This window comes from Agelaius tricolor, unplaced genomic scaffold (genome assembly GCF_023055355.1).
Source record: "Agelaius tricolor isolate 1412-34295 unplaced genomic scaffold, bAgeTri1.0.p SCAF_1, whole genome shotgun sequence".
Taxonomy (NCBI): Eukaryota; Metazoa; Chordata; class Aves; order Passeriformes; family Icteridae; genus Agelaius; species Agelaius tricolor.
This window is the reverse complement of record NW_027269261.1, coordinates 62859063-62872425: the sequence shown is the minus strand read 5'-3', so window position 1 is coordinate 62872425 and position 13363 is coordinate 62859063. Positions and strand designations below refer to the sequence as shown.

Genomic DNA, 13363 nt, shown 5'->3' with positions numbered 1-13363 from the left:
CTGAAAAACCCCATACCTCAGTATGAAATCCTGACCCCTTCTCCAACTAAGTACACACCGTCCAAATACACTGAGAATGCCAAGCTACAGGGGCCCCTCTGTGGGGAAACCCGTATTTCAGTCAGCAGCATCCGTCAGCTACAGCAGGAGTGCAGGGACAGATGCTGGAGGAAGGATGAGACGTAAAAGTGGTGGCCGACTTCAGAACCACTGTGTGTTTCTGTGTACAAGTAAGTCAACGCCACACGTGTGCTGAAGCAGGATTTTGTCCAGATTTACGTGCAGAACACAGCTATCACTCTAGGCTCATTTCCGCGTAAGATAATGGTGTTAATCAGGGTCCCGGCCCTGCAGTCCTGCCCCATCTCCCAGCGGGGTCACACAGTCTAAGTGGGACAAAAGCGTGCTGTACATCTGCCTTCTCCGGCAAGGAAACACCAGCACACTTGGGCCACGATCGCCAACTTAAAACCCAGCGCCGAGCCTTGCCGAGACAGCGCCGTGCCGGTGCTTCCCTCTGCCCCGTGCCGCGTTCCCTGCGCTTCGGGAAATTCCCTCATGCGGCAGCGCCGCTCGAGGGCTCGGGAACGGCACTGGGGAACTGCCCGCGCCGTTTCCCGTCCTTGTCACTAAAAACGCCTGGGTGGAGGTGTGGGTAACTGGCCACAGCCAAACCTACAGCCAGCTCTCGGCTCGCTCACGAGGGAAGCGGACCCACTCAGAGGGGAACGGCGGCGGCCACGGGGACCCGCCCGTCCCTCGAGCACCTGCTCGGGGAGCGCCCTTCCCCACTCGTGCGCCACCTGGGCGGCGGGGCCGTTTGGGCCGGTGGGGCGCGCTCCCCGCAGCCTCTGGGCTGCTCGGGAAGTGCGGCTGCGGCCCCTCGGAGCTCGGGTCCCAGGAAAGCGCCGGGGCCGGGAGCGGGAGCGGGAGCGGCAGCGGCAGGGGCGGGGCGGGGCGCGGGGGCGGTGCCGAGCGCGGCCGTTGGGAAGTTGCGTCACGGCGGGCGCGGGCGGCTGCGCGAGGGCGGCGGATTCGAACGGCCGAACGGCGGAGGGAGCGAGGGCGGCGGGAGGAGGAGGAAGGAGAGGAGGAAGGAAAGCGAGAGGAAGAGGATGAAGAGCACGGCGCCCCGCAGCACTTTGCGGAAAATTATAAAGAAGCACAAGCCGCAGTTACGCCTGGCGGCGAACGCCGACCTGCTGGTGAGGAAGGAGAGGGGCGGGGGAGAGGCGAGGCTGTCCCGGGGAGCCCGGGAGAGCTCCTGCTTTTGGCCATGGCGGCAGCCGCAGCTGCGCCGGGGGCAGCCGGCCCTAAACTGGGACGCTTACTCTCTAAATATTGCGGCCTGTGCGCCCTGTGTGTGACGGGATGCACAGTTACTACCAATGGTGCTTCCGCTGGGACCCACGGGCAAGGGGGAGGCAAAGCTTGGAGGGACAGACAGGGGTCTGTGAGAAAATACGGGTGAGCAGAGATTGCCGCTCCCGCTTTGCTGCTGTATTGTAGCTCTTTGACAGCGATCTTGTCCCCAGCGATTCAAGGGACGGGCTCGTGCATGGCTTTTGTGTCACTCCATGTACACACTGATGCTCATAGAGTTTGGTGTAGACACAGCGAGAAATAGCAATTTGGGTTATGTGGCTGCTAGATGCAGGTGTTTGTGTAGATCAGTTCGGGTGTACAGGTAGTCAGCTGAGCTGTGATCAGTGAGTTGCTAAGCTGCTCTTGAGTGCTGGTATGTTTTTAGAAGGCCATCTAGGTAGACTCTGCCCTAAACTGTGAGATGACAAGTCTTGTTAGTAACCCAGTAAGGTGTTGGGGTCCTGATCATGGTTTAAAAACGCCTGCCAAAAAAGTGGGGATAAAAGAGCCAAGTTTGCAAAAACAAGCCAATAAAGCTGAATTGTTTCTGACCTGCTCTGAGGGGTTTGCGGCACAGGTAGGGTTTGTCTCACCAAGAAATTATTTGTCTACAGGAAGGAAACCTGACCTCAAGAGAGCTTGTGGTAGTTGCCGTATTAAAAAAAAAATGCATACAAAAGATACTCTTGGAAAGAACTTAGTCGACTTAACTTGCTGGACTGTGATATCCTCTTGTTTACAAATGCATGTGGCTCTCAGGGCATTAAAGCATTAGCACTAATATGCTGTATACTATGTATGGGCCCTGACTTGAATGGTAAGTCAACGTTTCATGTGTGTATAAAAGTTGTGTCTTGCAGCATCTTGAAGGTTGCTGTCTGGATATATGAAGCTAAATGTAAACATACAAAATTAAAATAAGTAATATGAGATTAAAATGAATGAAAATGGCAGTTACTTCAGAGTATTTAGATTTGAATGCAAACATTAAATATTTTTCTAATGGAGTGGAGCTAATAAAAATATGATCTCTTCCTGATGTTCTTGCTGCATTTGGATTTTTTACGGACTAAGGACCTGGCCCCTTGCTACTCATGCTCAGACCTACTCAAAGCTTACTCAGTGGAATGCAGTAGTCAGCTAATCGAATGCACACAATCACACTTTTTTATTTAATCCTTGGTAATAGTTGATCTGTGTTTCCAGGGTAATGAAAATTTGGTTTCAAAGTAGTGTGGCTGTCTGAAAGGGGGTAAGTGGGACATCCCTCCAAATCTTGGCCTTTGGTTCCCATCTCTTCCTGGTCCTGGCACTAAAGTTCTCTTAGCTGCAAAGACAGTCAGTGAATTGAATTCACTGAAACTTATAAACAACAGCAAACAGATCCATCTTAAAATATGGCTATGCAAATGTTCCTTGCAGCACAAAGGATGAGATCAGAATAAATTTTAATTATGTAGTATAAACTTAGATTATCTCTTCTGGTGATGTCAAATTACGCAGCCTTTTATGTTACAAGGCTTGGCTTTTTTATTTTACCTTTAAATAAGAATGTCCAGGTGTGGTGGTTGTCCATGATGTTCTTCAAGTAGGCTTGTGTCTAACAGCTCTTTAGATCTTTATTTCCATGGCTAAATAATCAACACAGCTGAAGTTATGCCTCTTTTAGGAAAAAAAAAAAAAGGATTGGTGAGTTTATTGTGTAATAAGACAAGTAACAAATTTTGAGAGTATGTTTTCTGGTGCCCGTGTTATTTTCTGCAAACCCTGTAAGAGTGATTAGATCACATACGTCAGAAATTTATATAGTAGTTGTCTTAACAAGATAGAACTATATATTTTGAGCAGAGAGCTTATTTCTTCTCAAGGGAAGTATGAGAAACGTGCTAGTTCAGGGCTATCTTCCAGAATGGTCCATGCTTTATGTCTGAATCTATTGCAGTATATGCCCATTTCAGTAAAGGGGTCTGCCTGCCTTAAGAGAAAATAAGACTGCTTTCTTTTTTCCCCAAATTTCAGTGATTATTTACTCTATAAACCAATGTTTTCTTACATGTTCGTAACAAGTTTGAAAGGCATAAGAATTCAGATAATTTTGTTGAATACGTGGATGAGGTTTCTTCTTCACTTTTGATCAAGTCTCTTCTCAAAATCTGAAGCTTGGTCAGAACCTGTTTCCTAAGTGTTCACATCTATCTCTTTGCACAGTTTAGCTCTCAAATTTTATTAAACTTTCTCAGGAAGATGTTTGGTTTTGGTTTGGTTTTGTTTTTTTTTTTAAGGAGTATGATAATATCTCCAGATGAAGAGATGCACATAGTGGTTTAGGTTTTTTCAAGGCTCTTTTTGAAAATAAGAGGTAATGATTTTAGTACTGAAGTTCAGATATTTCCCTGATGGTCAGAGAAGAAAATATATTGCAATTATAGAAGAAAAGCAGGATCTCAGCTGCTTCTTTTGTGCTAGAAGAGCACATGTGTGTTTCCATTGCAGGAAAAGCTTGAGGTATTGCACTGAATGGCCTTTTTAAAATTTCTTATCACCATAGAATAATTAATAAGTGTGCATTGAAGCTGAAATATCAGTCTTAAGAATTGTTTTGAAATTACAGCAGTAAAACAAAATTATAGTGGTTGTCCCTGCTATTCCTCAATTCTGTCGGAACAGGTGTGTGGAAGTTGCTGTGTAAACAGTGCTGTGAATTTTTTACATATGTTCTTAAAATTTTGCATCCTTTCTTTTCTGAAAAATAAACATTCAGTTTTGTAAGGTGATTTTCATCACTAGTTAGTTCAAAACAGTCTTTAAATTTTATGTAGACGGACAAAAATTTAATATGCAGTAAAGCAATGTCCTTAAACAAATATGGTATTGCTTAGTTAGTTGCCAGTAACTGTCCTAGTCATTCTGCCTTTCACTAGCCCTTCTCAACTGCCTTGAATAACCTGGAATATTTATTAACCTGTGTGCTCTGTTGTGGAATGTTCCGATTTTAGTTATGTGACTGTTCAAAGCTATTGGAGTCCAGCCATCCTATTCTCCACATGCAGCAATTTGCTTTGAGAATAGGAAGATAAAGGTACAGTGATTCTGACAGAAGATGCAGTTTTAAAAGGCAATTTTAAAATTAATACTTTTGCCTTTAGATATCTCTCAGAAGAAGGACATGTGAGTATGGTAGCTTTTGTTCCATCTTTCACTTCTCTGTCAGGTTGTTTCCAGAAATCTAATCTCCATGTTGATAAGTTTAATAATGAGAATTCTAATGTTGAACATTATTTTAGTGCTACTGCTTGATTCTGCTGGAAATAATTTCTGTGGGAATATTTAAAGACTGAATCTAAAATGGCTTTTATATTTTGTGAAATAAATCTGCAAGCACATCTGCTTTTTGTGTAGTAGATGCTTCCAAATGATGTCAAATATTATGTAAATTTATCTATTGCTTCATTTAGTTCAGGATATTTTTAAAAACTACCTAAACTGCTTGTCATAGGAACTGAGTTCTTGTGACAGGAACATGTAACAGATTCTTTGTGCTGCAAACCCACTGCCAAAATATTTCTCTTAAACTCTTAATTTGTAACTTTCCATATTACATTGTTCCAGGTTTACAGATAAGGTACAGCAGAATAAATGCATCACCTTATTCATACAAAGAAAACTTTCATCTATTTCAGTAATATTTTTCCTAGCTCTTGATTGCAAAAGTCTATTTGTACACTTTATGTAGCAGAGGTAATGTTGTTTGAAAGTTTAATTTACAAAAGGTGCAATTATCAATTTTTCAGGTTGGGTTTTTTAAATAATTCACATAGTGCCTGTATAATGCTAGGGGTTTGTCTTATAGGCCCCTGATTAATTACTACACAAATGTGCTGTTGGCTGGCAGTTTTAAGTCCAGGCTACAGCAGTTCCTTCCTTGCCTGCAATTTTTTCCTGCTTTTGTATTAGCAGAACAGCATTCCATATGGAAAGGAACACTGCCCAACCAACCAGTTCTTTTAATGTAAAAAAGCTAAGTGATGAGCTGGGCAAAAAATGGATGCAACCTCCTGACACTGGAGAATTCCAAGTTCTGGAGAGATTAAAGTCAATGTTGCTTTACACTGGAAAGGGGCAGAAGTCCTTGAACTTGTCTGTAGTCCATTTGGTGATAAGGCAGGAATGAATTTGCTGTTCATAAAAGTCTGGCCGTTGTAGTCATTGAAAACTAACTATATTTACTAGTAAGCAAAAAGGCTCCTTATTCTCTGATATTTGTGTTTACATTTTATTATTAAAAACTGCTAATAAAAATCAGATGGATTCCTCTTAGATCATTGTGGTTTGCATGATCATTTCTGAAGCACTTTTATTATTTAAGTATACTAAATTTAAACTCTGTTTACAAGAGTCTTGCATGAAGGGAATGTCTTAGAAATTTACTGAGGCTTGAACTGAGTGATAAATTTTATTTTTCTGAGAGCACTTTTCAGGAATTTGGAAGCAGTATAATATGCAAATTTTCTATTGCAAACAATGAATCTTTAAAAAAGCAAACTGTGTTTAAACAACTTGAATAATTTTTTTTTCCTCTATTTTAAAGGTTCATTTGAATTTCTTATTGTTTCTCCATCGGCTAGCAGAAGAAGCCAGGACAAATGCTTTTGAGAACAAAAGTAAAATAATAAAACCTGAGCACACCATATCTGCAGCAAAGGTATTAACACACTTCTAATATTTTTCATTTTTGTATAATGTATTATGACAGCCTATACAAAAGCTTTCTGTGTTAAAGTTGATATTTGATTTATAATCCAAAACCTATAAACACTTAATATTCTTTGTCCATCATTGGCATAATTTACTGTCACCAAGAAAACAAATTAACTCTCCTTGTGCCATTAAATATAACCTAATTTTTCTTGATTATTCCCTGTTTAAAATCGTAATTTCAATATATGAGTAAGTCTACAAAATGGTCTACCAGCAAGCCTTCATGGCCTGAAAGGCAGTCCAAAGTTGGAGGATCCTTATTTCAGCTGATACTACATACATACTACAAGGAAGCATGCTGTCTTAACTTCAGTGATATGAGTAAAGCTTTATGGAACAGGTGAGAAATAGTTCAGAGAGGTTCAAATACCTTTCTTACATCTTCAGTTCTTACCTGCTTAGTCTGAAATAAGTTCATAGTGGGTTCTGGCAGCATTGTGTGGATACAAGAAAAAACACACTGTGTGATGTATTTGGCAAGGAAGGAACTAAGGGAGAATTAGACTGTGGATTGTTATATGGGTAGTTCAGCATAACAAAAATTGCTGTATGAATGAATATCTATGAAGAAGAAATTCGCTGCATTGCAGAGCATGGTGAGTTTTGTTTACATGCAAAAGAAGGGAAAAGGGAAGGTGTTATGCAGCTTTGTCTCCTGGAAAGAATTATTGTCAAAATATGACTGAAATACTTTTTTTATTCTGTAGCTCATTTCACACCGTCAGATATGTCTGCTTTACTTTGTTGTCATGAAGGAATTCAGTCTCTTTATCTGTTAAACCTCTTTCTCCTACTGAGCAAATTGGGAGGACAAAAAACTTGATGTTACCTGATATTTTGGTCCTGTGGCTTCTCTTTATCTTCACTATTTTTTCCCTTCTGCTGAAAGGTTTAGTTTTATACTTTTCTATTACTATAGTGACAGAAATATATACAGGATATGTAGGGTAGCCAAGTGAATGTTGCAGTTGGAGTCTTAGACAGTTATGGTTTCTTTTTAACTGCAATCTTAACACTTTTTGAACATTTTTGTGCTCCATTTATTTTTTTAAGGTGGGAAGAAAGGAAAAACTGTGTGTATTTTAATAATTTTAACACTTAAATAGTCCCACTTGGGCTTTGAAGTTCATTTTTCAATTTAAACTCCAAACCAAAAAATGTCCTTCCAAAGGTCTGTGTGCTCTTGATACAGAAAGAAGTGAGGCATTGCAAACAAAAATTGAGCATAAGAGCTGTATTATTGCAAACCTTATTTTTTCTTTTTGTCTAGGCCTAACAGAGTAAGAACTTTAAGGAATCTACTGATGGCTCAAGAGTGCTATTGCCATTTCTCAGCATTAATTTTGAAAATAAGCCTTTTTATTTTACAGAATTTTGCTCATGAATGTTCTTGCTTAAAAAAAAGCAACTCGAATTTGAAATCTTTCTGTATGCTTTTGCTTTCTTTCTAATATTTTCCCTTGGGTATTACCCTTTCCAACACAGATCTTGGAAATAGATTAGCTAGATGAACCTTTTGGTCTCTGTCTTCTGCCTGAATTGTATTGATAAGTATACTTTTTTCTTTTCTTTGCAGGTTATTTTAAAGAAAAGCAGAGGCTAGAAAACAAACCACTGGAATTTTAAAACACATTTTTCAATGTTTTCATTTTTCAATGTTTCAATTCACTGACTAACTTGAGTTATACTGTGATCCAGCTTCAGCATTTGTGGAACTACGTAGTTTGTTGACATCTATCTCCTGACTATCTTGCTGTTTCTTTAAAAAAAAATTAAAAAAAAAATCTTAGAATGTGTATTTTCATACACTTCATGCATAATTTTGTGTGCCACTTGTCAATTAAGACTTTTGATTAACTTTATTTCATAATGATGGAGGAATGCTTGTACCATAGATGGCCTTTGGGTACAATGTGGCATTTATTATTAAAAGTGTGAAACTTCTTAAAGGGAACAGTTGTGAAAAAAATTAAATAACAACACTAAATTTAGCTTTCACTAAATCTAGTATAGATTGTGCAGTTCAGAGCTGATTTACTAGCTAAACAAAATTATGGCTTTCAAAACCATCACTGTAGAAACAAGTGTATTAAATACCTTGTCTTCAGTTTATTTATAAATGTCTTGATAATTTTTAAAATTATCAAAAATTATCAAGAAGTAGGTTGAAACTTACGTGTTCTGGGGAAAGAATACATAGTTGGTATTTTAAATCATGGTTTGAACTGTTAAGCTGACCTGTTTGATGTGGTACATGAGGCAACTTGGTGGTCTGTAATTGAGTTGGTGTGGACAGATACACAGGTTATGGAAAAGGAAAGATCTGGCAGAGCTGATGTTTTCATAGTTAGATCTTGTAAAAATAACAAAGATAAGTTGGCATGAGTGCCAAGCTATTTCCTTCTCTCTTTTGTGTGTCATGCTAACTTGTCAAAAGTCTGGAAATGTACATTATATAAAAAGTCATCTTAAATTAAGGTCATATTCTGTTCCGATTCTCATATTTGTAATAGTTTACTGAACACTTTGCTTAATAAATATATCAATAAAGTTATAGATTAATTTTACTGTTTGAGCTGATAATGCAGTTTTGTGGAATATATGGTAGCTGATCTTTAATATGCACAGTGAGCTGTTCTTAAAATAAAGAATATTTTTAAGTGTTATGTATTGAGTAGTCTAATTTTGTTTGACACCTTACCAAATATATTCTAGAAACTCAGCAAAAAATTACATTTTAGAGATATTTTTGTAGTCTAAAGAAACTGTTGAAATGCCAGTACTTATAATTTCATATCATGTCCATGTTCTTTTTAAAATGCTATATAACCTTTGAAAAGTCATCCTTTTCCAGTATGCAGAGAGGAAGGAAGCATCACTCTCCTGCTTTACTTGACACACAGAGCTTAGTGCATTTGGCTTCTTGGAAGGGTTGACTAGATTCTTTATTCTGCATTTTCTTCTCATACTCACTTGGAATCTACAAAGAAGGCCAAGAACATACACATGTAGAGGATATGTGGACTTAATAATCTGAAGTACATTCTCAGGAATAAGGAAGATCTGACTAGGTATTTATATTTTATTTGTAATTACTGTCTTTGATTTAACAATTTTATTGCAACACTAGATTTTCCTTAGAAATGTTTTTTCATTTTTCCTGAAATATTTTCTTAAGGTCTTATATAATGACATACCTTCCTCATTGTACAATTGTTTGAGTGCTATAGCTTCTTTTGGAACTTGTTTTGATATGCACTTTTAACTTTTTCATTTTTGATTTTTCTAGGAGCAAGGTCCACTCTGAGCTTAGTGGAATATGATCATTCTCATGTAGTAAATTGATTAATGGTCAGCTACCACTGGGGATGGGAGGCAAAAAAGGGTTAAAACCAACCACCAGTGTACTTTAAAAATATTTTGTACAGTGGGTCTGGTGTGTATTCATGGGTAAGAAGCTGCCTCTTTTTAATAGGAGAGGGACTTAGTACATTGTGAATGTTTTGTAATAGCTGGAGCAGGCAGGTATTAAGAAGACCTGGGTAGCTTCACAGATATTCAGGTTTTTCTCCCTAAACTTCAAATAAATACTTACTGAAAATTAATGGGGCCGATGAAGTGGGCTTAAGCTTTTAGAAACACAAAATGCTATTGTGTTTTTCTAGTATCATCTTTAATGTTCACCATAAGGTTAATTGTATTTCTGTTTGGCAGCTCTTCTGTTCTCCTTCATCTATATAGCTAGGGTCTCTATGCAGTATTCCTTGCTGGATTTTTGAAATTAAAACTTACAGCACTGTTGTCTAAGTACCTGTGAACACTTACAATTCATATAAACTTGGAGGCTATAGTGATAGTTTATTCCTGTGTTGTGTGTCTGTTTAATGACAAAGTATCAAAGCAGGTAGCTCTATAAAAATTTTTTTTGAAACTAGATTTGCAGTAGATCTAATGAAGTTGTGTTATTTGAATTCCAGTGTTGATCCTTTGCCATTAGGAGGAAAAAGGCAAGGATTTTTGAGGGAAGAGTCATGGTGATGCTCAGCTGTTTTCATGAAACCTTGCGAAATTTATAGTTCTGAAACAACTGACTCAATATTGAATTTCCTCTGGTTTTAAGCATGAGCTTCAAGAGCTTTTTGGAAAGAGAGGTGCTCTGTCAATACAATTAAAACTCCTCATTTCCTCACAAGGTAGGATGGACGTCCTAAAAAATTAGAAGCCCACTCAGACATCCATTTTTTTTACTCTTTCTGCTTTGCAGCTTTCACCATGTTCTGTTTTACATCCTACCCTGCCTTTTCACTCTGACCATCAATGAAAAGGGGTACAGTAATGAAGAAATAGAATTTGGTAAAAGTACTTCTTGTAGCCCTTATCTTGGTTTTCAGCTTTTGATGTGGCTAGTGTTAGACCCTGGGCCAGGGTAGTATCATAATGGATTAAGCTGCAAAAGAAGAAGGAAATTGTTTGTTGATCAGCAGATGTCTGTGATGGAAGAGAGGGTGATGCTGCTGTTTTTGCTTCACTTATAGAGTGACTGGTGAGAGTGCATCTGCTGTTTGCCAACTTGAGTGTCTTCTGGTAGGGTGTATGCCCTATTCCAGCTCACACTCACAGCATGCATTCATGCATTCTGTGCTTTGATTTTGTGGAGCATGTAAGTTTAATATTTTCTGAGTGGTATAAATCATGCGATTATTATATTTAAAACTTGTAAAAAGTATGAATATTAAGAATGGTATATCAGTGAAGGTTAGATCTATGGACCTAATCCCTAATGGTGTCAATGAATAAATGAACTTGTATACTTTTATGGGTCAGGATCCAATAATCACTGTTCTATTTGAATGTTAAGTTGTATCTGTTATTTTGAGTCAGAAAATCAACACAGGTGTTAGAGAAGACATTCACACTTTGGAGTTTCATTGTGATTTTATGTGGAGAAGTGATTGACTACTGAAAAAGAATCTAAAATTTCATAATAAAAATAGTTTGTATTTTCTGGTTATATTCATACAGTAAAGGAAAAATAAATCCAGAAATATGTATGCTGTAATAGAAAAATTCTTTTTCTAGCCATAAGGTGGGGATAGAGCAAAAATTCTCTTTTTTGCCGGTGGTAACTTTCCATTAGAGCAAGTATTTTGATTATTCCTACTAAAAAGTATGCTATAGATTGTGACACTTTCTGATCTTTTTTGAAGACTACCAAGCCTACTCTGCTGAGATATGTAGGGCAATTAATGTTTGAAAGAAAAAAATATCATTCACATCCAAAACAGGATGTTCTGATCTGTGCTGAGAGGGTGAAAGATATGAACGGTCTTGAAGATTTTTCTTTATTTAAAGCTTAATCTTTCAGTATCATGTAGTTTTCTTAATTAGAGGTCTATAGTTATTCGTACAACATAGCCTTGGTTTTAGAAATGGGTATATTCTATGTGCAGTGTTAGGAAGGAAATTCTTGTACAAGACATTACTTATTTAGCAGCCTTTAACCATGAAGCATACAGCTTGTACTGGCTGACTTGCTGACTTGGCATTCCATTAGTCTTTATCAGTTTAGAGCAGCTAAGGCCATGTAAATCCTAAATGCATAGGGTTCTTAGGTAACTTATGACTATGTATTTAGAAGGTGACTTGAATTTCAAATAAAAATGCTGATTACATTAAATCAAAATCCTTTTTTGCACAGCTGTGAGGTATTTGTCAAATTCAAGTTCATTAGAATGTTTCAAAGCAATGTGTGTAGTTATTTTCAGTTCCATATGTGTATTTTCTACCATGTAATATATATTGGCATATAGATTCCTCCATATATTTTAATGGTACTTTATGGTAATGTAACTTACTTAGATATGATAAAAGAGGCTAGTGGAACAAATTTCTTTCATGTTTGAGTAGCTTCAATTCTAGGCTGAGAAGATGTTGATAGCGTTTCTGTTGTGCTAAATACAGAATTGCAACTTTTTGAAGAACCTGAAGAGTCTTCCCACCTGAGAGTTCATGGTTCTGCAGACGTAATCAGTTGGAATTCATTCATTTGCTGTTTGGTGAACAATGTTGGGGGTTTGTCAGTTTCTTTGCAATCCACATTCATCAAATTTACATGGGCTTTGATACATAATATTCTCCTGTGGGCTGGGTTATTAATGTTATCCTGACCAAACTGCTGAAAGATCTTTTCAGGTCATTTGATACCTGTAAGATCAAGTTTCTTACTGAGAAGGTCACTTTCCTGGGGGAATGATTTCAGGGCATGGAGAACATGGTGGAGTGTAGACGCAACCTTACTACCCGATAATAACATGACTGCAGCAGTTAAATAAAAGCAAAAACACTTCCTCCATCAATGGTTAGCTCAACCTTCTGGCACTAGGTCAGGCTCTACAGAAAGACTCCTGTATTGTTTCCTAAGCATGTAGAAAACACAGAAAGGTATGTTGGCAATAGGAGAGATCCTAGGACAGATCCTGAATCAAAATTTATAAAGGGCAAATACTTCCAAATAATGCAGTCAGGGATAGAGTTTGATTAGCTGGAGTTTCCAGTCCGCTATATTGGGTTGAAATTGGTGTCATTGTATTGGTGCTGACCTCTAAATTTGACAGCCTAATGTGAATTGATTTCATTTGTTCAACTTCAGTAGGTAAGTACAGACACAGATTATATTATATAACAAGTAATATTTAATGAATTGCTGCAAGTTTTATAAATAAACCAGATAAAGAAAAACATTTAAGTAAGAGGTCAGCTAGTTTTTAAAATTCTATTGCATGTGTCTGAAATCTTAGTACAAGCAAGCCTCTAGCTATAGCTCTTTAAGCTGTTTTTCACCTAGTAAAAGCTTAAGCTACCGGTGATGGTGGATTACATATAAATGTTTAAATTCTTTAGTTGATTTTTGCTCTTCAGAGAAAATTATGTATGCTTCCAGAATTGGTCAACTGTTTAAATATTGCTTATTAGTGAAGATTGGTTAGAATTTAAAAGTGAGGTGAAAGACAGTAATTAAAAAAACCCCAACCAAACAATAACAACAAAAAAAACCCAGGAAGCAGTCAAGAAAGGGGAAGGGTAAGCTCATGACATAGTTAAGGTTGGCCAGATAATTTCTTCTGTTTCTTAGTTTCATCATTTGTGTTTCATGTTGAAGTTTAACTGTGGGCTCACACATTTTCCAGATTTTAAAGGTTGGGTCTTAGTATTGGAGGACAGTAGCTTTCATGTAGTCTAA

General features: G+C 37.9%; 1 protein-coding gene across 1 annotated transcript; it reads left to right on the top strand.

Annotated features, from left to right (window-relative positions):
- Nucleotides 1-1005: 1005 nt before the first annotated feature.
- On the top strand, nt 1006-8789 carry CENPW (centromere protein W). The gene is made up of 3 exons (XM_071437324.1): nt 1006-1205; nt 5954-6067; nt 7700-8789. Exons 1-3 carry the CDS (start codon nt 1116-1118, stop codon nt 7724-7726), a joined length of 231 nt encoding a protein of 76 aa, XP_071293425.1. The 5' UTR covers nt 1006-1115; the 3' UTR covers nt 7727-8789.
- The last annotated feature ends 4574 nt before the right edge of the window (nt 8790-13363 follow it).